This window comes from Phlebotomus papatasi, unplaced genomic scaffold (assembly GCF_024763615.1).
Source record: "Phlebotomus papatasi isolate M1 unplaced genomic scaffold, Ppap_2.1 HiC_scaffold_203, whole genome shotgun sequence".
NCBI lineage: Eukaryota > Metazoa > Arthropoda > Insecta > Diptera > Psychodidae > Phlebotomus > Phlebotomus papatasi.
In genome coordinates, this window is record NW_026604441.1 from 14606 (window position 1) to 36789 (window position 22184).

At 35.1% G+C, this 22184-nt stretch overlaps 3 protein-coding genes and 1 non-coding gene across 4 annotated transcripts; 2 read left to right on the plus strand and 2 right to left on the minus strand.

Moving 5' to 3' along the window:
* Positions 1 to 366: 366 nt before the first annotated feature.
* LOC129808928 (uncharacterized) lies at positions 367 to 4347 on the minus strand. Its single transcript, XM_055858836.1, has 3 exons — positions 3760 to 4347; positions 3231 to 3678; positions 367 to 3009 (listed from the first exon to the last, which is right to left on the minus strand). The coding sequence occupies exons 2-3, from the start codon at positions 3668 to 3670 to the stop codon at positions 1551 to 1553; spliced, it is 1899 nt and encodes a 632-aa protein (XP_055714811.1). The 5' UTR covers positions 3671 to 3678; positions 3760 to 4347; the 3' UTR covers positions 367 to 1550.
* A 4942-nt stretch (positions 4348 to 9289) lies between these two features.
* Positions 9290 to 19819, plus strand: LOC129808926 (gamma-tubulin complex component 6). Its single transcript, XM_055858834.1, has 3 exons — positions 9290 to 11571; positions 14742 to 16222; positions 19538 to 19819. The coding sequence occupies exons 1-3, from the start codon at positions 9400 to 9402 to the stop codon at positions 19755 to 19757; spliced, it is 3873 nt and encodes a 1290-aa protein (XP_055714809.1). The 5' UTR covers positions 9290 to 9399; the 3' UTR covers positions 19758 to 19819.
* A 139-nt stretch (positions 19820 to 19958) lies between these two features.
* On the plus strand, positions 19959 to 20030 carry Trnac-gca (transfer RNA cysteine (anticodon GCA)). The gene has a single exon. It is a non-coding gene; the product is annotated as a tRNA-Cys (tRNA).
* Positions 20031 to 20516: 486 nt separating this feature from the next.
* Positions 20517 to 22052, minus strand: LOC129808927 (facilitated trehalose transporter Tret1-like; the record flags this gene model as incomplete). The annotated part of the gene is made up of 3 exons (XM_055858835.1): positions 20517 to 21214; positions 21282 to 21616; positions 21683 to 22052. Coding segments are annotated over 3 exons (1403 nt in total), but the record flags the coding sequence as incomplete, so codon positions are not given.
* Between the last annotated feature and the right edge of the window lie 132 nt (positions 22053 to 22184).

Sequence of the window (22184 nt, forward strand, 5' to 3'; positions counted from 1 at the left end):
AACAAATCACAGTATTAAATCATATTGAAAAAAAAATCTTTCGAAGTTTTCAAGTGATTTTAAAGACAACAATAGCACCTATATTATTCGGGACTTATTATGGAGAATTTCGAAGAATCTTTGTATAGAACATGGATCATTCTATACTAGCTCCAATAGGATAAATCACATAATTGTTGGCATTCATCGCGAATTCCTATGCGTCTGCGACAAATTTATAGGCTTCGGTATTCAACCTGTTTGTGAAAATTTCCAGTATTCCATTTTCGGAATGTTTCTACCATGTTATAGTAGACATCTCAAATCTGAGAATGGTAGGGGAAAGTCGTCTGCCTTTAAACGAAAAATGGAGTTCCAAATTTAAGATTTTTTTCTGAAGAATCCACAAAATGGATTTAATTTTCTACTACACCAAAAAATTCTCTTGTTCATTCGGCGTATATGCTTACCTCATTTAGCACTTGCAAGTCCTCAGTTTTTCCTTCTGAGGAAATTAAAAAAGTGATGTCGATTTGTATGAAGGCAGCTGGCATCGTCTGCCTTTCAACGCGATGCAGCTGCCTTTTAATGTTTTTTTTTCACTGAGAATATTGAATCAATAAAACTAAATGGGCTATAAACGATTAGGTTGAAGCCTAACGCACTCACTAAAATCATCACTGCAGTCAAGAGACATTACACAATAACTTTTCTTCACATTTTTCTGAAGCACTGTTTTTCACGAGAAAATTTTGTAAGAAAGCCATTGAATATGTCAATTTTGAATATTGCAACCCCAAAATGAACTTCGTTTTGACTATGTGGACCCGAGTGAGTCCGACGTTTTATAAACAAAAATATCGATGACAATCGCAAGGTGCCTATTGTTATGACTGCAATCAAGGTTATCTAATATTTCCCTCAAAGAAGGCCGACGTGGATCTATCCAAACGTGCCGAAGAGTGCACCGATGAAGAGGTTGAGCGTGTGATAGCTGTTATCTAGAATCCACGTATCTACAAAATTCCGGACTGGTTCCTGAACAGGTAGAAGGATGTCACCGATGGCAAATATTACCAGCTCATCTCAGCCGTGCTGGAGTCCAAGCTCCGGGATGATCTTAAGAGGCTCAAGAAAATTTGTGCCCAGTGTGGTCTCCGTCACCACTGGGGACTTCGTGTGAGAGGTTTACCAAGACCACCGGACGTCATGGAAGGACTGTCGGTGTGTCCAAGAAGAAGTAAATCCTTCTGTGGATTTATCTGGGGCTTGGAATATTCGCATTGCGTGAATTTTATGCTCGTTTATAAAGTTTTTTTTAAAAAAAATCTGCTCAGCATGGAAAACTTAGGCGAAAGTATCAATAACAAAAAATGGTGCCATTGAGACTTAGAATAAATTTTTCCTCGAAAAAAATGCAAATTTTATTCTCCAAAAACTTCATTGAAATAGGATTTTACATTTTACTGAGAAGCTGTCATGATACATTTAAGATTCAATATAAAGATTTTAGAATGAAGAGTTTTTTTTTCATCCTTTTTACTTCTTTATGAGATTAGCATTTCCTGTTTTTAAATTTGGATTTCTGAAAGAGGCAGCTTCCTTGGCCGTCCTCTCTTCTTTGGCAGCATCTCTGTATTAGGAATTTGATTTTTATTGATTGTCTGCTTGATACCCTTCGTCAGATTTTTCATTTGTTTATTGTCCTCCTTTGTGCGCTTTTTCTTCTCCATCTCCTCACGGCGCTTCAGCTCTGGTGATCCCGTGACAATAGTTGATACCATAGTTCGTTTAGAACTATGTCGCAAAGGAGGATTTGGCAATGGCTTGATAATTTCCAAACCACCAAAACGGAGTTGTGAAGTGAATGAGGTACATGGACTTGATGATCTCATAGAGAGATCTAATGGTGTATTAGCTTCTCCTGGTGACATTGATCTCAGCTCTTCTCGAGATTTCAGTGGGTTCATATTATGACATATTTCTTCTGCTTGAGGAAATAATGAAATAGATGAATTTGATGCACTTTGAAGGATGGAAGGACTGTCAATAGAATCATTGGATGAAACTGCTACAGTAGGAATATCTTGACGATTTGCATCGTCACATGAGAACGTGAAATTCCATTCATTTTCATTTAAAGCTATTTGAGCCTCAAAAACATCATCAGTAGAAACAAAATCTGGTTCATTCGATGCTACTCGAGCATTAGTTGATGCAGCATAAGGTTCTTTATCTTCAAAGAATTTGAATAATTTCTGGCTATCTAGTGGACAAATTCCCCCGGCTCTGAAGCCTGATTTTATATTACTCTGCGAAAAGCTTTTTAGAAAAGGCCTCGCTGAGATACGAGCAATGTTTTTCACTGAGATTCTATTCCCTTCCTTTTCTCTGGTCCATTCGGCAAAGGCGGCTACGCAGTGTGATTTAAACGGACCAAAAACGGTGAGATCAAGAGGCTGGGTTTTGTGACTTGTGTGAGGCGGGAGGGTCAGCATATATATTCCATGCTCTCTACAGTAACGTATCGCCTCCAAAGAGAGGTGAGAGGAATGGTTATCCAATATAAGTAAAATAGGATTCTCCATAGACACACAGGCATTATCCTTAATGTGCTCCAATGTTTTGAGGAATAAATGTGTGTCCATATACCCTTTTTGGTTAAACAAGGAGATGGCTCCTTCCACGGAACCGTCCAAGTAATCTGGATGAGATCGTTTACGTGGGAAAATTATTACGGGCGGGATAAAATCTCCCGCCGCGTTTACAATTCCCACGATGGTCACAGTCTCGCCACGCTCTCCGGAGACGCACAGTCCAACTTGTTTGATATTTTTACCGGCAATAACTTTCGGTGGCCTCATGACTGTGTTAAGGCCTGTTTCATCCAGGTTGTAGATGCGCTCAGGTCTGAAACCATGTTTGTCCATTAGATCCTTCAAATTCTTGAAATACACACAGACACTTTCTCTATTGAAACTTGCGTTTCTTAGTAGAGAAGTGTTCTCTGGTTTGCGTAATGCAATTTCCCTAAAAAAAAACAAGGTTTTGTAAAACATTCAGAAGAAAATTTGTTCATAGTCTTCAACTCATTTGAGCAAAGTAATAGACATATGGGAGTTAGAATTTCATTTTTTGGAATTTTTACCATATGATGGCACCGTGATGTTTATTAAATTAAACATTTTTGCTTATCGATTAATTGCGTCAAACTTCCCAAATTTTTCCACATTTACATGAGATGCACTTACTTGTGTCTTTTCAAAAAACACCTTGCCCACTCTCTGCCTGCTTTCTGATCTCTTGACCAACTGTCTGGGATAATCCGGCCTTCACGAATTGCAAATTGATAAGCCAGCTCTCGGGTGGTGGACAAAGTAAGCCCGTAATTCATCCTTGCACATGTTAGTAAATACTCCACAAGCATTCTTTCTTGTGAAACAGTTAATACTTGCTTAGTAGCAAACTTATTGTTGTGGTCACAATTCTTCAATCCCATATGCAGTATCAGTTCTCGATTGTTTTCCATTTCCTTTTTAGCCTGTTTAAATCTATAATATAGCGTAGGTTTTAAAATCCCATAATACATTGAAGCTTCATGAAGGGTCATCGTCCTTTCAGAGAGTTCTTTTATAGCTGCCATCATCTGATTTTCATCGACAAAACTTTGTTTTTTTCTCTGGTTTTCCATTTCGTTTACTAAAAATCAATATTGCAAAAACTCATTTTCCGAATAAAATATAAATAATGTTTCAATTTATTAACTGAAAATATATTTACCTTTTTTGAAATCTTCTTGAGAAAAGTCTGAATACTCATAAAATATACTCCAAATGAATCACTTTTGTAGCTTGAGGAAATCAATTCTAATGTGAGGTTATGTATAAATGAACAGAAGGGCTAGAGTTGCCAGATGGGATTCTTCTTCTTCTTCTTCTTTTTAATTTTCGCGATTCGTTCAAAAGATAGGATTAAAAGGCACACGACATTAAGATTTAAAGGCTGATGCAGGGTGATATTTGCAAATTTTTGCCACCCACAAAAATTGTGTCATCTCAACCAAAATGTATTTGCAGAAATATTACCCCTGATTAATCTTCTATGACTCACAATAAAAAATTTATTCGTAAAATGATTTTTATTATGAAAAATCACATGATTTGTGGAACATCAAAATTACAGTTTAGAGCTCATTTTCGTTTTTTTGTCCTAGCACCTAGGATATAGGAGCTAGGCTCCCCATTTTTTGATGATTTGTGAGGATTATGGATAGCTATCTAATAGTTAATAGAATATAATTTATGCTTTTGAGAACAACGAAAAAATCGCAACATTTAAAGGCTGCTGCATTTAAAGGCAGACGACTTTCCCCTAATGAAATTTGTTTTACATGTTTTACATGTAAAATATTTAATATTGCAATTCTTCTTAAATGTCTTCTAAATTCATGTTTTTTTGTAAATACAACTACCTTCCTCAAAAATAGTACAGAACTGGAACATTTAGGTTTGTCTCAACGTTCTCAACGATGAAAGATCAAACATATAAGTACACTATTGCCTATCCTCAAATTAACACCATTTCGTTGGTTCTAAAGAAAGCACCAATGGAAGAATCCCCATAACACAACTTATGAAGAAACACATCGATATGATTAATAATAACCTATCCTTTGAATCAATTATATTCAAGATTCTATTTTTCTTTTGATACAAATAGTGATTAAGAATATAATAAAATTAAGCGACGGATATAGTTCCTCTGAAAACAACATTTATCTATATAATCTTTTGATATTAATCTAATTTCTTTTTAACTATTGATCGTGACAGAGCTTTAAGAGGCTTTCTCAAGATGAGCAGGTCAACTTTTGATGGGATCCTTGAAGAACTTAACTGAATATCTCAGGTCGTTTACTTTCTATATCAACACTGTGCAACGAAATATTTAAAATATTTGCATTTTAGAAGATATCAATTTTCATCAACTTATTTTACAAAATTTAGTGTTCTGAATAATTTGGATAATATAAACACGAACCTGTTATCCATTAGCAAATTTTCCAAATTTTCGAATGATCATTTGGTGGGGTAAAATTTGTCAGAATGCACGGTATAAAAATTGACAAAAAAAAGTAATTCCGATGTTTCAAATCACACGACGAAAAGAAATGTCCAGTATCTATCTGATGAGAGTGCAAACAATATCTAAGGCAGTACAATTCCAATAGGAAAAGATTAAAGGATTTTTAGAAGAATTCCCCAATCAAAAATGTGTTTTAAGCCTTAAATATCTCTGGAGTTCTTATAAACCAAAACACTCTTCCTCACCTTTCTTCTTATTTTACTTATGTGACATTTACTCGGCAAACTTCGTTTAATTCAACTCGCTCATTTTGACGGTTCCATCTTTTCCAAGATGGCGAAGAGAATTTTGAGAATTTACGTGCCAAAAACCGGCTTTTAGAAAATTACTTGATAAAAATGGTCTGCGCAAAGTTATCCTACCACTATTAATCAGGTGGACAATTCAAAAGAATGACAATAAATAAGTTATGCCTGACAAAATTTGCCCCAGCAGGTTTAAGAATTTCCTCAAATGTCGAAAATGTTTCGAAAAACACAATTCCTAACAAGATAATTAAAAGTGAACTCCGGTAAAGTTGTAGAGTAGTAAGTTTTCTATAAGACAATTTCAAAAGAAATTATTGAGATTGTCTTAGATCCCGCGAAAAAGTTAAATATACGTTTTGACAAATTTTACCTCGGTCTCCCGATACCCTAATCTTGAAAACATACTTACACATCAGAAGTTATTGTGTGTTGGTTCGCCCTCAGGCCTTATGTCGAGAATAGACACAGGCTAATCCTTGAGAATACACTAGATCCCGGCATTATGCACATTTTCGGGACCGAAAAAAACGCGCGAAATGGCATTATGCATCGAGAAAATTTGCATACCTACAGGGGCTTTCTTTTGAATAAATTGACCGTTGAACGAATTTCGCGCAGAGTAAAAGTCGGTAAAAGTAGTTCAAACAAAAAGATTCAAATGTTTCAACTAATTCAACAATATAAATGCATTAACAAACAGTACATGGCCAGAGTTCTTCAATAAATGGTTAGAATAATAAAAAAAATACCTTAAAAAAAAGAAATTAAAATTTTGTTCTGAAAAAGTAGCAAAATGTTTTCAAATTTCCCGCGTCGCAAAATAGTATGCATTCAGGCGTATTTCAAAAATGATTTCATAAATTGACCCCCGATGGTAGGCAAATTTGCATAATTGTGTGTGCATAATTCCGTCAGGTGCATAATCCCGAAGGACTTAATGCCGGGACTGAGTGTACTCAGCTCGAAAAATTTGGCGGTAAAGGATCAGCCCAAACTATCATACACTTTGCATTTAGAATCAAGGATTAGCGTTTAAGCGTAAATTTCTATTAAATCTCCACACTTTGATTGCTGAAGGACTTCTTATGTGTAACACCAAAGGATTTTTCGTACAGTAAGCAACACTCTGATCTTCTCTTTACTCCAATCCTAATACATTTTAAGATTTTGCGACATTGCGTACCATTACTCTCCATGTTTTTTCACCCAATTGACATTTCCAAAAACACCTAAAGTGAAGCTTTTTATTTTCAGCACTGGCGCTGATGGCGCCTAATCCCCGTAATTTCACTAGACTTCATGAATTTAGAAGATCAGCTTGATCCTCCAAATTATGGGCTGATCCGTGAGTGTATCGACACCAATTCTCATTTTTCGGGCTGATCCCTAAGCCAATCCCTGTTTCTATTTTGGGCTTTAGCGTAATTATATTAGAAATAATAGTTAAACTACATTTCCATCATTTTCCACTAAGTCGTCTCTCGGATTAAGTCGTAAGTGTGTCTAGGGCATTACAATTATATTATTTAGATTCACAATTGTTTGTCTATCCAAATTACATCATGTTAATTTTAAATTTTAAATTCAATTGAGCCAATTAAGCATTAAAATTTTTAGAATTTGCTTGAAAATTCTCACAGTCAGGACACATTTTGCAAGAAATTTGCCCAATTTTAAATAGTGACTCGAGATTTTTGATTGTGGATGACTCCGGAAAATGTATGATAGTACTTAAAATGTCTTATAAGTCACTTATCTTTTATTCAGAAGGATCCCCAAAGCCAGAAAAAAAGATTTGTAGGCAAAGGGTTCATGCAGCGACTCTCATACAGTCTTATTGAAAATCTGTATAAAGTCGTCCCAACTCCCAACTGAAATTTCTTAACACAGCAATTTCCTTCGAATGGCTTTGAAGGTACATAATGAATTACTCCCGATACTAAAGCTTCACTTCATGCAAGTTTATCACTAAAGCACTGTACTTATCTTATATTTTCGCCACAAATAATATTAATTACGAGTAAATAAATTTAATAAAAATAATTTTCTTCAAAAGACTGCTTATTTAACTGCAATAAAATTGAAATTATTGAGCTATTTTAACATTTTAATTTGCTGAAATCATATTTATTTGAGCAACCACATTATTTATGCTATTTTAACATATTTAAACATGTTTTTCTGAACCAAGTATTAGTATTTAATAATAAATAAGTGAAGATCTATCAATTCAATTGGTTTTTAGTGCAAAATAACGCATAGGAACAATTCATCTGAAAATTAAATTGAATTTACAAATTGAAAAAATCCTAGTGTGATACGGTTAGAAAAGTTCCGAAAAATTGGCATTATAAAACGTTTTATTCCATGTACAAACTGTTTAATCAATCACAGTAATAAAAAGTTAAGACTATTATAGTGTGTAATCTTTCACATCACTATTATAGTGTTAAATTTGGAAAAAATGTTTAATTTAAAATTGTTTAATTTAAAGTTGCTGAATTTGAAGTTGTTGAATTTAAAAATTGTTGAATTTTTGTGTGTAAACTCAGAAACTGTTGAATTTTCATTTCATTTCATTTATTTTAGTTTATTTTGCCTTTTTAGACATTTGTAATGTTTTTTTCCTGTACTCGGGATCCTCCCTAATGCGAGATAATTACGTCTGATGCTCGGATCTTCACGATATAGTTATTATGCATATAAATATTTGATGTTCTATATGACTTTTACCCAATGAAAAGCATCTCGACTGAAGTATATGTCTTAAATGGAAATTCAACAATTTTTACACAACTTTTGTTTAAAAATTCAACAACTTTTGTTTAAAAAATCAACAACTTTGGTTGAAATACACAAGGCTTTGCACTACAATAGTGTGAAAAATTATGATCAAACTATAATAGTGTTAATTTTTGATCATGTGACAAAAAATATCATAAAGTTGTGTATTTTTCACACTATAATAATGTGAAAAACTATAATCATACTATAATAGTGGTAATTTTTAGAATTTTTCAACAGTTTTAAATTACAAAACATTGTTGAAAATTTTTTATGACTATAAATAATGAGAAATTTTACACAGATCGCAATTAAATAATTTATTTATCCGATTTCACACTATTATAGTGTTAAAATTTTACACATTTTCAAATTAAACAACATTGTTGAAAATTTTTCAACTATAATAGTGGTAATTTTCAATCACGTGACAATAAATTACTTAATTATTGTGCATTTTTTAAACATTTTTAAATTAAACAACTAAAATGGTCGATTTTGCACTATTATAGTAGTAAAATTTTACACTTTTTTTTACTGTAAAGTAGATTAGAGTTCCCTTTGAACAATTATGTGTAACTTTTAGTGTCCGGTGTAAAATTTACGGTAAAAATGGAGTGTTCAATGATGACGTGAATCGTGTGCGAAGATGGAAATTTGATTAATACTTCGCACAAATCGCCATTAAATTTTCATGTTCCTCTGGAGGAAAATCTAAGGATTTCCCGGGATTTTGTGAGGTGAGATTATGAACCTTGTAAGTAAAAGATTGTTTTGGCATAGTTGCAGAATCGATACAGTTCGCATGATAGTCAGAAAAAATCACTGAACTTGGACATCATTTTTGTGTGCGAATCATCAAAGCCTCCCCCTAATAGAAAAATCTAGGCGTAATAACGACAAACGGATTTGATATTTAAGATCTCTATAAAACCTCATAAGTGTCTTATCATTTTTATCAAAGATGACAAATAAAGGGTTAATTTTGTAGCAGAATGTAATTTTAATACGCTTAGTTCTGGGAAAAATTCAAGGTAATTTTTTATTCAAAGGGCAAAATTGAAAAATCGAGTAACTCAAATTTGAAATTATTATTAATTTTCAATACCGGCCGTCAGGTGACTCTGGTAATCAGTCTCCAATTTTCGTGGAGACATGCACGGTTTGTTTTGTTTGTTCGCAAAAATATCAAAGGTTTTTGTTCCATTTTTCTTGATTAAAAATTGTTAAAAATTTAGTGAAAATGGACCAAACAAGTGTGTTTGAGCTAATAAGTACATTGTGCCAGAAATTGCGTGATGATTGTGTGGGAAAATCAGAGAATATCACATCATTTCGCACATGTCGTGCCAGAGCCTTTGAAATTATCCTGAAATCAGCAGGAAGTCCTTCAAATTTGACTGATCCTGCCCGGGAATTGGATTTTCACCTCTTTGAGATGAAGCTGAAGGCATCAACTGCATTCCATCGACGTCGAAATGAGCAGATGGATAAAATTCTTGATGAAATTGAGAGGGATTCTTTCTTCCGGACAGAAATTGGTAAGGCTATCCTCACATTCCTCTTCCATTTGAGATCAGAAAATCCACCAGATACGTACAAATACCACCAGACATCATATCCTTTTGGGCTCTTTTCCTCACTTCAATCGGCAAATGAGAAAAATCCCTATATCACTGTGACTGAGGAAATGTTTCAATTACCCAATACCTTGCCACTTCTGGACATTGGAGTGAAATCCCATGAGCTTAATCCGTATTTTAAGTCATTCTCTGAAGAATTGGGAGGGAGTTTCTTTACACAGAATCTCCTACTAGCCCAGGATACATTTTCAAAGCCATTTGATGAAATTCTTATGCCTAAGTTTCCGGATAATCTTCCGGAAACTGAGCCGGCAGATGAAGGATTAGTTAATGGTGTACCTGAGAGGGGGATTGAAAGGCCCAGTCTGGAAAATTGTGGAAGAATTAGTAAAAATGATAGAAGAATGGTTAGTCTTGAGGAATTCCTCAAAGATCTGCGTGCCCTGTGCATGGGATTCAAATCTCCAAGCTTCCCATACCGCCAGAAAAGGCATGAATTCCGCCTTGCGAGGCATTTTCGTGTGGAAAATCTCACAACAAATACTCTCAATCAGTTGATTTTGCCATTCCTGGAATTTGGCACTTGCATGAAACGCCTTCAGCTCCTGATTGCTCAGAATTCCGAAACATCTCAACGAATCTACGAAGGATTCATCTTTAGGGCTTTTTGCATTGCAATGGCTCAATATTTGGCATCTGTGAGACATTTTATCTCCCTGGGAAATGATAAATCCATCTTGGGATTTTCCTACAGACTTTCAGGGATACTTGATCAAATAACAACTCTCGGAAGAATTTGTCATCTCAATCCGAGGGTTCAGGAACCTCCAGAAATCTTTCCTTCAGGCGCTAAATTACTCAAATACCTTTCAACGCATCTCAATCAAACAATGCGCAGGGAAATCTTTCTCCTCCTGGCCAATCTCATGGTTAAATGTGTCGAATTCTACCTGAGACATTTGGAAAAATGGATTTACCAAGGTGTTCTTGAAGATCCTCATGGAGAACTCTTCATAATGTTCACGGATCAGTATGACTATGATACGAAAAAATTCTTCGATAGGGCCTACAGTGCCCAGAAAGATCTCATTCCGGATTTTCTACACGGATTCGATGAAAACATTGTTCTCTGTGGGAAATACACCATGCTCCTGAAAGCCTTCAATCCTCTTCATCCTCTTTTCGACATCACCAAACCCTGCCTCAAGATCTGCCTCTCTGACACTCAAATCTCTTCCCTAAGGCAAGAAGTAGATCTCTATTCTAAAACAGCCTCAGTTTCTTGTGGTCCCAAAATCACCATTGAGGAAATCCACAGGCGAAAGGCAGAAAAAATGGAAACCCTAAAACGTCTGGTCGAAGCTAAAAGACAAGAAAATATCCAACGATGGGAAATTGAGCGTGAAGAAGCCGAATCGGCAGCTATAAAGCTGAAGCAGGAGCATCTGCAGGAGCTGAAGCAACAAATGGAGACGGCACGGGAAGAAAAGGAGGCAAGGAAGAGGGAAGAAGTTGCTCAGGAATTGATATACATGGAACAACAGCGTCTAGCCGAGGAGGCTGACATGAAGCGTGACATTGACGAGCGCACCAGGAGGATTCAGCACTACCAGGAACTCAATCATTTGGCTGAGAAGAAACTTGAGAAAATAGAAAAGGCAAAAGGAAAAATCGAAGAGGAAATTTGCAATGAGAATTACACGAAGGGCATGAAGAAATCTAATTCTGACATTCTCAATGCCAATGATACCACTTCAGATTTGGCCAGGAATCGGGCTAAAGTTTTGGGATCATTCAATCTGGATAACAGAGAAAGTCACACAGAAAACACTGTAAGTTGTTCAATTTTAACCTTCCGAAAAATAATATTGATAATTAAAAAAAAAAAACAAAATTAAAATAATATTTTTAATTTTTCTTTGGTAAAGAAATATAAACTACATTAAAGGCCTCCACACATTGGGAGCAATTTTCGTCAAAAATTGCATTTTTGAAGAAAATTACCTGCAGTGATGTCAGTGGAAACGTCAAAATTCTGTCAAAAATGCAATTTTTGATTAAAATTTCTCTCAATGTGTAGAGGCCTTAAGATTCAAGGCTTAATCCAGTTTTTCAAGGTCTTAAAATCAACCAATTTTAGTCTTTTTTAAAGATAAAATTGACCATTCTTAAAACTTATTCATGAAAAAAATAAAATAAAATTCTCTATAGAATGCAAAAGAGAAAATATATTACACAATTAAGGTGTTTGTTTGAGGTTTCTTCGTTTAAATTTGTCTAAAAAACCATTTTTTCCAAGTTTTCTGACCTATATAGCAGCACCGAGAATTCTTGATTATTTAATAAAAAACTTAAGTTTATTCTTCGTAAAAGACAATGGTCTTTGAGGATAAAAAATACAAAAAATTGTTTTGCCTAGATTGCAGACGAGAATGCAAATTCAAATTAAAAGGATCTAGATCTCAATCCTGAAGGCCAAATTCCGAAAACAAAAATCTTTGAACTCCAACATCCCAAAGTCATAATCCCGAAAAGCCAAAACCCCGAAAATTAGAATCGAAAATGGGTCGAAATCTGAAATGGACCAAAATCTCGAAAGCCGAAATCCCGAAAGCCAAAGGTCCAAAAAGCCAAAATCCCGAAAGCCAAAATCGCAAATAGGTCGAAATTTGGAATAAGCCAAAATCCTGAAAGCCAAAATACAGAACATCAAAATCCCGAAAGTCGCAATCCCCGAAAGCAATAATCCTCGAACACCAAAACCCCGAAAAGTCAAAATCCCGAAAATTAAAATCTCAAATGGGTCGAAATCTGAAATGGACCAAAATCTCGAAAGCCGAAATCTCAAAAGCCAAAGCTCCAAAAAGCCAAAATCCCGAAAACCAAAATCGCAAATAGGTCGAAATTTGGAATAAGCCAAAATACAGAACATCAAAATCCCGAAAGTCGCAATCCCCGAAAGCAATAATCCTCGAACACCAAAACCCCGAAAAGTCAAAATCCCGAAAATTAAAATCTAAAATGGGTCGAAATCTGAAATGGACCAAAATCTCGAAAGCCGAAAACCAGAATCACAAATTGGTCAAAATCCCAAAAGTCAAAATTCCGAAAATCCAAATTCGCAAAAAGCCGAAATCCCGAAAGCCAAAATCCTGAAAGGCAAAATCCCGAAAGTCAAAATCGCAAATGGGTCGAAATCTGGAATGAGCCAAAATCCCGAAAACCAAAATACACAACGTCAAAATCCCGAAAGCCGCAATCCCCGAATGCAAACACCCCGGAAACCAAAATCCCGATAGGTAAAATCCTGAAAAGCCAAAATTTCTAAAACTAAAATCCAAAATGGGTCAAAATCTGAAATGAACTAAAATCTTGCAAGCCGAAATCCTGAAAGCCAGTCACAAATTGGTCAAAATTCCGAAAGCCTAAAAAGTGAAAATCGCAAAAAGCCGAAATCCCGAAGTTAAGTTCTAAAAATTTAAAATTTGTGTTTTAAATTGTAGCTGGGTATAATTTTGTCCTTTCGAGATTTTGCTTTCGGGATTTCAAGTCTTTCGGGATTTTGGAAAGCAACAAATTAAATAAGCATATTTGCAAATCATTGGATACAATCAGTACATAAAATATCATGACAACCCAAATACAAAGAAAGAACAATTATTCCACGATGTAATGGAAGTAACTAAAGAAAGCAATATTTCACTTGAATATAGGATTTAAAATATAGACAAAATTTATTTTATAAATTTTATCGAGATAATTTTACAAAGAAAATATTTTGTGTCTTTGGAAATCTATTTTATAAATTTTATCGTCACTTTTAGCAATCAATTTGTCAATTAATCAAGTAAAACGTCTTTTCCATAAAATAAAGTTTGATAATTTAGTTTATTTTTATTTTATTGAACTTTTAGTAAAATAATGAAAAAAAAATATTTTTGAAAATATGAAAAAGTATTACACTAAAAATATTTAAATTTTCGAAACTCGTGTAATAATAAATCATAAAATGAAAAATGCTTTAAAAATTATTTAAAATCAAAAAAACATCAGTTAAATGCGCTTGTGGTTAAATTAAAGATAGAATACACTTCATCGTTTAATAAAAATTATTTTTATTTTGTTTCTATATGTTTTAGCGCTTCTTTGACAGAAATTTAAAATATTCAATAAAAAAAAAATGAGAGTTACCTCAAAAACTCTAGTTTCCTAATAATGAGAGGTTAGGCTTACTTAACCTCACATTCTAATCTAAAATAAAAAGAGTTGGCAAAGCGTCGCGGCTTTACGGAGTGCTCGAACTCACGAGAAAGAATTATCTGTGTATTATGTTTTCGCATGATTTTTGGGTATACATACCGCTTTAATACCGATTAAATTGATCGATAAATATAAAAAAAAAACTATTCTGAAAAGTTTTAGAATATTTTAGCATGAGTAACAAGCATTCGAACAAAAAAAAAAGTAAATCCAAGAAAGGTAAATCATTTACGGATACTATACCGATTAATGACCGATTAAGTCTGATGCACTCAGTTTGGAAATTTCAAGATCTTTCAAAAGAAAAAGAAGAATCCAAATTTTAGCACATTGGTTGAAAAATAGGCCCTTCAAAATGGTTAAACTTTGATCTTCGAAAATTCGATATCTAAATAGTTTTTGAACATAGGTGTTTTGTTCCCTATAACTTTTCTTAAGAATAATGTCCTAAATATCGAGAAAAAATGTGCTTCTTGAACAATTTTCTAAAAGTCAATTCTGTGGAGATGGTGATGAACCTCCACCATTTCCACGTAGAACCTGCGTAGAGTAATTTTCTATAAATTGTATATTTTTTCAAGGTCGATGTAAGCGCCAGCATGTGGTGATCGGAGAAATTTTTCATGTATCAAAAAGTCGTAGAATAATCAATTTATCTACAATTTTCGGATTTAGAATTTCCCCTGCTCGAAGATAAAAAAAATTTGCATTAGAATCCTATTTCCCTTTTTGTTTATTTCAGAATTTAGGAAATTACGAAAATTGCGACAATAAAAAGCTAAATGTGAATCTTCCGGAGGATCAAATGACACCTTGCCAGAGAAATAAGCTCAAAGTAATGAGTCATGAGTTTAACATTAACATTCCCATGGACACAAAACTCAGTCGTGCCATCAAGGAAGAAACAATGACAGAGCTAGAACGCAATCGTCGTCGAATTCTTTACAGAGATCTCAATTCTAACACTGAAAGTGATTCTGAAATCAATAAAAATTCCCTAAGTTTGAATTTTGAGACAGAACGTATGAGAAATCGACGAAAAATCCTCGAGACGGAATTTGATATTGCAATTCCGACAAAAGAAAAATTAACTCCGATGAGTACAACGTCAGACTGTTCAGGAGGGTCTGGGGAGAAATTTGTGACTCCAGAGGAGGAAAGGAAGGAGTTTTCTGCTGAAAAGAGCGAAAAGGTATCTGAAGTCGAGGTTCTGGAAGGTGAATTTGAGATAGATGGGAATCTTGAGGAAGTATCAGAGGAAGAAGTTGTTGTAAAAGTTGAAGAAGTGGAAATTGACGTGAATGAGGATGTTTTTCTTGAGGAAATCATGAAATTTAGAACATCAACGTTTATCAGGAATCAAGAATCTGTTCAATGTCCAGTGGATCTCTCACAACTCAATGCTGTGTCCATGAAAGAATTTCTCAGACTGTCCATTGTAATTCCTTTGGAAGCTCATATGTCTCTGCTGAATGGAGAAATCATGAAGATGTTCCTGGAAGATCTGGACATTCTGGGACATTGGCAGAGTCTCAGGAAGTACTTTTTGCTGATGGATGGAGAATTTGGAAGTCAAATTGGCGATGGATTGATTGAACGTCTCGAAGGGGGAATACGACCAGGAGAACTACTCAATTTCTATACACTCCACGCAATCCTGGACACAGCTCTGGGCTTCTGTGTGGCCGGCAGAGATAAGAACAGTGGTCGACTTTCATTTACCGTCAACTCCATTCCTGGAAAATTTGACCTCCTCTCACCCAATGTCCTGGAGGATCTTCGACTAAGCTACCGCGTGGAGTGGCCTATAAATCTCATTCTAAGTCCAGAGACCCTTCAGCAGTACGCCAGTATTTTTCAGTATCTCCTGAAAGTGCGTCGAATGGGATGGATTCTCGAGAATGTCTTTCAGCACCTTAAAGAACTCTCTCGCCTAAACAGAGATGTTCAAATATCCTCCCACTATCGTCACATTCAGGTCATGAGGCACAAGTTCAGTCACTTTGTCCTCACCCTGCAAAATCATATCACCGTGACGGCGCTTCAGGCATCCTGGGAGCAACTCATGGAAGATCTCAAAAATGCCAAGAGCATGACGGATTTATACAAAAAACATACGAGCTACATCAAACGCATTCGCTTTCTCTGTATGCTCAACCGACACAGCGTACCATTCTACAGTGCCATTGAAAACGTCTTCAAGCTCATAATCCGCTTCAGCTGGTAAGTTTTTAGTACTTGGTAATTTAGTACATAATTTAGATTTTGATCTCAGGATAAGTATCCACTGAGGAATAATATAACATTTGTTTTGTGTCTTAATTTTTAAAATTACATGTCCAAAAAATTTAGTACTTGTTCTAAAAAAATAGGAAAATTTAAATTAATGGTTTTTTATAAATAAATTAGTTACCTATATTCAGTGCTAAAGCTCAGGATTCTGTTTTACTTTAAAGTCAAAATAGACCTTGTTATTTTTTTTTAGAACAAGTGCTACAAAATATTTTTGAAAAGGTTATTGCCCAACGCACAATAACTTTTGTTTTGTAAACATGTTTTTGACATTTCAGTGAGAGGGAATGAAATCTAGATCTATAATCATCTCGCTCCCTCTCATAGAAAATTTTGTAAACATGTTTACAAACAAAAGTTATTGTGCGTTGGGCATATTTTAAAATTAAAATAACAAATGGATGTTTTGTATTAGTTACTCTTGTCTTGAGTATTTTTTTTCAATTCTTATTGACGGCCTATTTTAAAGATTTAAAGATTTCCTAAAGCATTTTTGAAAAATTCTGCTCATTATATAATGATTAAAAAAAAAGATAAAAAAGAAAAAAAGCAATTTTATGCTCTTAGTTCTAAAATATAGATTGAAATTATTTCCAAAATTGTTTTACTATTTCTTTATCTTAGTTTATTCCGTATTCCGTATGATTTTAGTACTAAAAATCTAGTAATGTGATCAATGTCTGCAGTCAAACATTCAAGAATTAATTATACATAAAAGGAGTAATTTTTACTTTTACAATCAGTATTTAATCATATTTAATAATTTAATTAAATACAAAATTGTGCTAAAGTGGATTTACTTAAAAGTACTAAAATATTTTAACTTCTGCGCTAATTTTTATTTCCAAACTTCCCGATGTACTTGTTTAGCGTTTGGCGTAACTATTTAAACATTTAATCAGTGCATTAACTGTTCAAAACAAATATTCATCGTACAATAAACTCACGACTTGAAAAGTACTAAAACTGTTTTTAAAGAAATTATTAAAACTTTGATTTTTGAACTCGTAAAATTCAATCAGTTTTTCAAATTTCAATTTAAATTAAAAAGCAAAGAAATAGCCTTGTAAAATTTTGTACTAATTTCAAATTGTTTTATCCGTGTTCTAAAATATTTTTTAGCATCCTTTTTTATAATTTGCAGTCATAATTTAAGCATTTTTCAAGTACTAATGCCTGAAGAAATGAATTCATTTAAGTTGAGTCAAGCCGAGAAAAGGCGAAAAATATTCATAAAACATAAAACACAGAAACGATTTTAATCACACGTAAACGCATTCAAGAAACACGAAAGCTCTTTCAAGAAAAATAAACACTGTTCTAAAAACGCGTAATCGAACTCAAGAAACATTGAAACGCGTGAAATCATCCAAGAAACACAAAATATAGAAACTTATTCAAAAAACACAAAAACCTTTCTAGAAACGCTTAAAAGCGTTCGAAAAACATTTCCAAAAACGCAGAAACGTATCCAAGAAACACTAGCCGTACTCGGAGATTACGGAGATTACGAGATAACAACGCCATAGTGAGTACGGCTACTGAAGACGTTTCACTAATCGTACACATCGAAAGAATACTGAAAATGTATCTAGAAATCGTCGATTGCGTCTACCTCTGTCGTATCTGCATTTCTTTTGTGTCAGCATTTATCGCAAGAGGGGACGTCTGTATTGTAGCTTGCACAGAATGCAGATACAAAACAAATGCAGATACGACAGAGGTAGACGCAACTGACGAAGACGTATTCAAAATACTTAGAAACGTGTGAACGCATACAACCAATACTGAAAGGTTTTAGAAACGTGGAAATTGTTTTACGCCCTCTTCACATGGAAGAAAATTTTCCTCAAAAATTGATTTTGTGAGAGAAATCGCCTGTACTGCTGCAGGTGGAAACGTCAAAATTCTGTCAAAAATGCAATTTTTGCTAAAGAAATACACGGGAACGTTTTTAGAAACGCGAATACTCATCCAAGAAATACTGAAAACGTTTTTAGAAATTCGTGAATAGTTCCAAAAAACACGTTCATGTTTATATAAACATGTATTACTATGTGCATATAAGAAACACTGGAAACTCATTTCTAAAAACACGAATACTCATCCAAAAAATACTGAAAACCTGTCTTGAAACTCATGAACGCATCCAACGAAATACGTGAATGTTTTATAAACACGTGAACGCATCTATAAAAGAGACACTAAAAACATTTCTAGAAACGCGTCAAAGGATTTAAGGAACAAACGAACGGTTTTTAGCAACGCATGAACGCATATTAAGGAATACGAACGCGTTTCAAGAAACTTATGAACACATCCATGAAACACACGTACACGTTTCTATAAACACATGAATGAGCGCACTAAAGACATTTCTGCAGTGAACGCATCTTATAAACACGAACATGTTTCTAAAAAAAGCGCGAACAGATCTACGGAACATGAATGCGTTTCTAGAATCGCGAATATTCATAAAAGAAATACAGAAAAGGTTTCTAGAAATTTGTAAACGCATCCAAGGAACATGTGAATATATCTAGAAACGCATAAATGCATCTAAGGAACACGAATGTGTTTCTATAATCGAGTGAACATTAAGGAACAATGAGCGCGTTTCTAGAAACAAGAGTATTCATTCAAGGAAATACGGTAAACGTTTCTAGAAATGCGAATGCCCATCCAAGAAATACGATAAACGTTTTTAGAAACTAGTGAACGAACCAAGGGGTAACTCATATTGAGAAACAATCGTCAATTGTCTGAGAAACGCTTCGCGAAACCCGAGAAACCCACTTTTTGCATCGCGAAATCCGAGAAACCCAAGAATTGTATCGCGAAACTCGAGAAACCCAGTGTCTGCATCGCGAAACCCGAGAAACCCAATTTCTGCACCGCAAAACCCGAGAAACCAGAAACCCTTGTCAGAAAAAATGGGAATGAGTTACCCCTTGGAGCGAACGCATCTAGGAAACACTAAAAACATTTCTAGAAACGCATGAACGCATCCAAAAAGCTTGGAAATTATTAGCATGTTTCTATAAACATCCTGTTTCAAGAAACAAAAATCTCATGGCTATTTTTTCTTTGTTTGAGGTACCCCTTGAGTATCTCATTTTGGTACAGTCGTACTAAATAATTTGAAAATAATAAAACCAAGGATCAGACGAGCCATTGATCTTGAACCCGATTAAGTACTTGGGTAATTTGAGCAGAAAAGTAATCTTTCTGGCTTTCTATTTGCAGGATTCTGAAGGCAAAAGCATGGAAGATGGGCCCCAAGGGCTTCATTCACCCAAAATACGGCAAATTGGCAGAGACTGAAGAGAAGTTTGATGAACTCATGAGATATATCATCCAGATGGGATGGAAAATTGTGTCCCAGGGCTACCAGACGGAGATCGGAGAATTCATCTTCCTCCTCAACTTGAACGGTTACTATGTGGCAGAAAGCGAGTTCAAGTGAAAGTCATTGCTTGAGACCAAATAAAAAACCCTAAAACATTTCTGTTGTTGAAGAAAAATGTACTTTAGTCTTTTAGTTGGGAAAATTTTCCGATGGTGGATGTGGAAATTGTGGGGTTTTTCCGCGGGAAAAACGAGTTTTCAGTCAAAGAAGCTGGACTGAGGCAAAATGTATGGGAAATTGACCAAGAGACCCACATCTGGGGGTGTAGCTCAGTCGTAGAGCATTCGACTGCAGATCGAGAGGTCCCCGGTTCAATCCCGGGCGCTCCCTAACTTTTTATATTTTTTTACACCAGCTAAAAGATATTTTTGTATATTTCTGGGGTAATTAGGTATTTCAGAAGGTATTTATTGAAGATTTAAGTTGTATTTTGCTCTTTAAAAGGGGTTTTTTGGAACATTTTGTTGAGGCTTCCCTCAGGGAAATAATTTTCGTACTCACCGTGTTGATGGTGGATTTTTTGCAGAACCAACAACATGTATCGAAGGAAATGCACTTTATTTATCGAATTAGAGTGTTTTTTAGGTCAAATTTGAGGTATTACTAGTGGAAAAATAGATTTTTCACAGAGGAAAATTGCACTGAACAAAACAACCGGGAAGCGAACAATCCGCCATCTTTGGAGACTTTGATTCGAGAGCTTGGAGACTTTTGATAAATTTGAATTTTTGAAATAACGACAATTATAAAATTGCTCAAATAAATAAAATAACTATTTTTATTAAGTTTATTATTTAAAAAAAAAAATACGGAGATTTATAAGCGAGTGTTGTAGATAACAGGGAGCCCAGGTATGTTTTGCCGCCATTTATGAGGAAGTTTCTTGTTGAAAATTTCCAGAATGTCATCAAAGTTCTTCTTACGAGTATCAGGAAGGAAAAAACTAGACATAAATAGGCTAAAAAGACACCAAGCAGCAAAAATCCACATCCATCCGGAGATACCGAGAGAGTCTTGAAGCTGGAAGAAGTAGTTTAGGAAGACAAAGCCCAGCAACCATGATACAATCAGATAGATACTGAGAAGGAAGCCTCTGAGTTTGGGCGGAAGGATTTCAGCTGCTACACTGTAGGATTGGCTGCTGATACTGCTTCCGGGAATGACTGTGCCGATTATAAAAGCCGTAGAAAACGGCCAGGTGTAATCACTCACACCGTAGCCCATTTCAATGAAGAGAAAATGAGCTCCGATGAATACCAATGCAATGAAAGTCAACAGGAAGGAAATGATGAGTACCCAGCGATTCCCGAAGTATTTGATCAAGAAGACAGTAATCACAGAAATGACAACTTGAATTGCAGACACTGAGATATCCATCAGAGGAACATCCTCAACTGTTTGTGCCATTCTCAGGAGTGTATCCGTGTAAGAGACGAAAACGCGATTTCCCGTCCAGGCTATGTGATTGCTGAGCCAGAAACTGCAGATGATAGCCAGGATTGTTGCACCACCGCCTGCAAGAACAAAGAGAAAAAATGTCAAAATGTCCTTTGAGAGCTTCCAAATAAAAATTCAACGAACAAAAATCCCGAAAATGCAACTTCATTTCTTGCTTGATGAGACTTGGGGATTTTTTCAACTCCTCAAACTCTAATTTTAAGCCCTCATCGGACGTTGATTCTCCCGAAACTCCTCGGTAAAATCTCAGAGATGTCTCAGCCTCTTCCTCGCGATTCTGCAGCAGCAGGAATTGCGGAGTGTCAGGAAATAGGACAGCAATTGGACTGAAAATAGCTAAAACGGTGCATACAACAATTGGCGTGAGATAAAATCCTCCGAGAATTGGTAGCAATTTTCCCAGGAGATTGCCTATACTAATAGCCACTGCCATGAAATTTCCCAGTGTTCCTCGGAGACTAAAAGCAATAAAACAATTTTTTTTTTAATTTAAAAAAAAATTATCAATCTCTATCTTTACTTACTCCTTGTCTGCAATCTCCGTGACAAAGATAGGAATGATAACAGTGGCTATTCCTATAGCCAAGCCACTGAAGCAACGGGAGATGAAAATATGGATGATTTGATGAGCAAAGAAGATGAGAATAAAGGCAACTACTTGAGGGATTGCACCTACAAATATCGTCCACTTTCGTCCAATATTGTTTGCCAGAGATCCTGCTATCAAGGAACCAAAGATAGCCGACAAGTACATGATAGAGGTCATAAGGGAAACTTCGTCATTGGACATGGGACCATCAGTTAGGGGAGTATCTGGTGATTGAAGAAGGTAAATCGTCGGAGAAGTCCATGCTGTTACAAGACCAAAGAGCACAGAAAGCAGATTCACTGGAACTCAATAGCAATCCCAGATTATTAAATAATTCTTTTAAATAAAAACTAACCGATTAGAACCGACTAAGACTTGTTCCGAATTCCAAGACCTTTCCAACGAGCCCAAGCTTGCACGAATCAGTTGAGAAATAT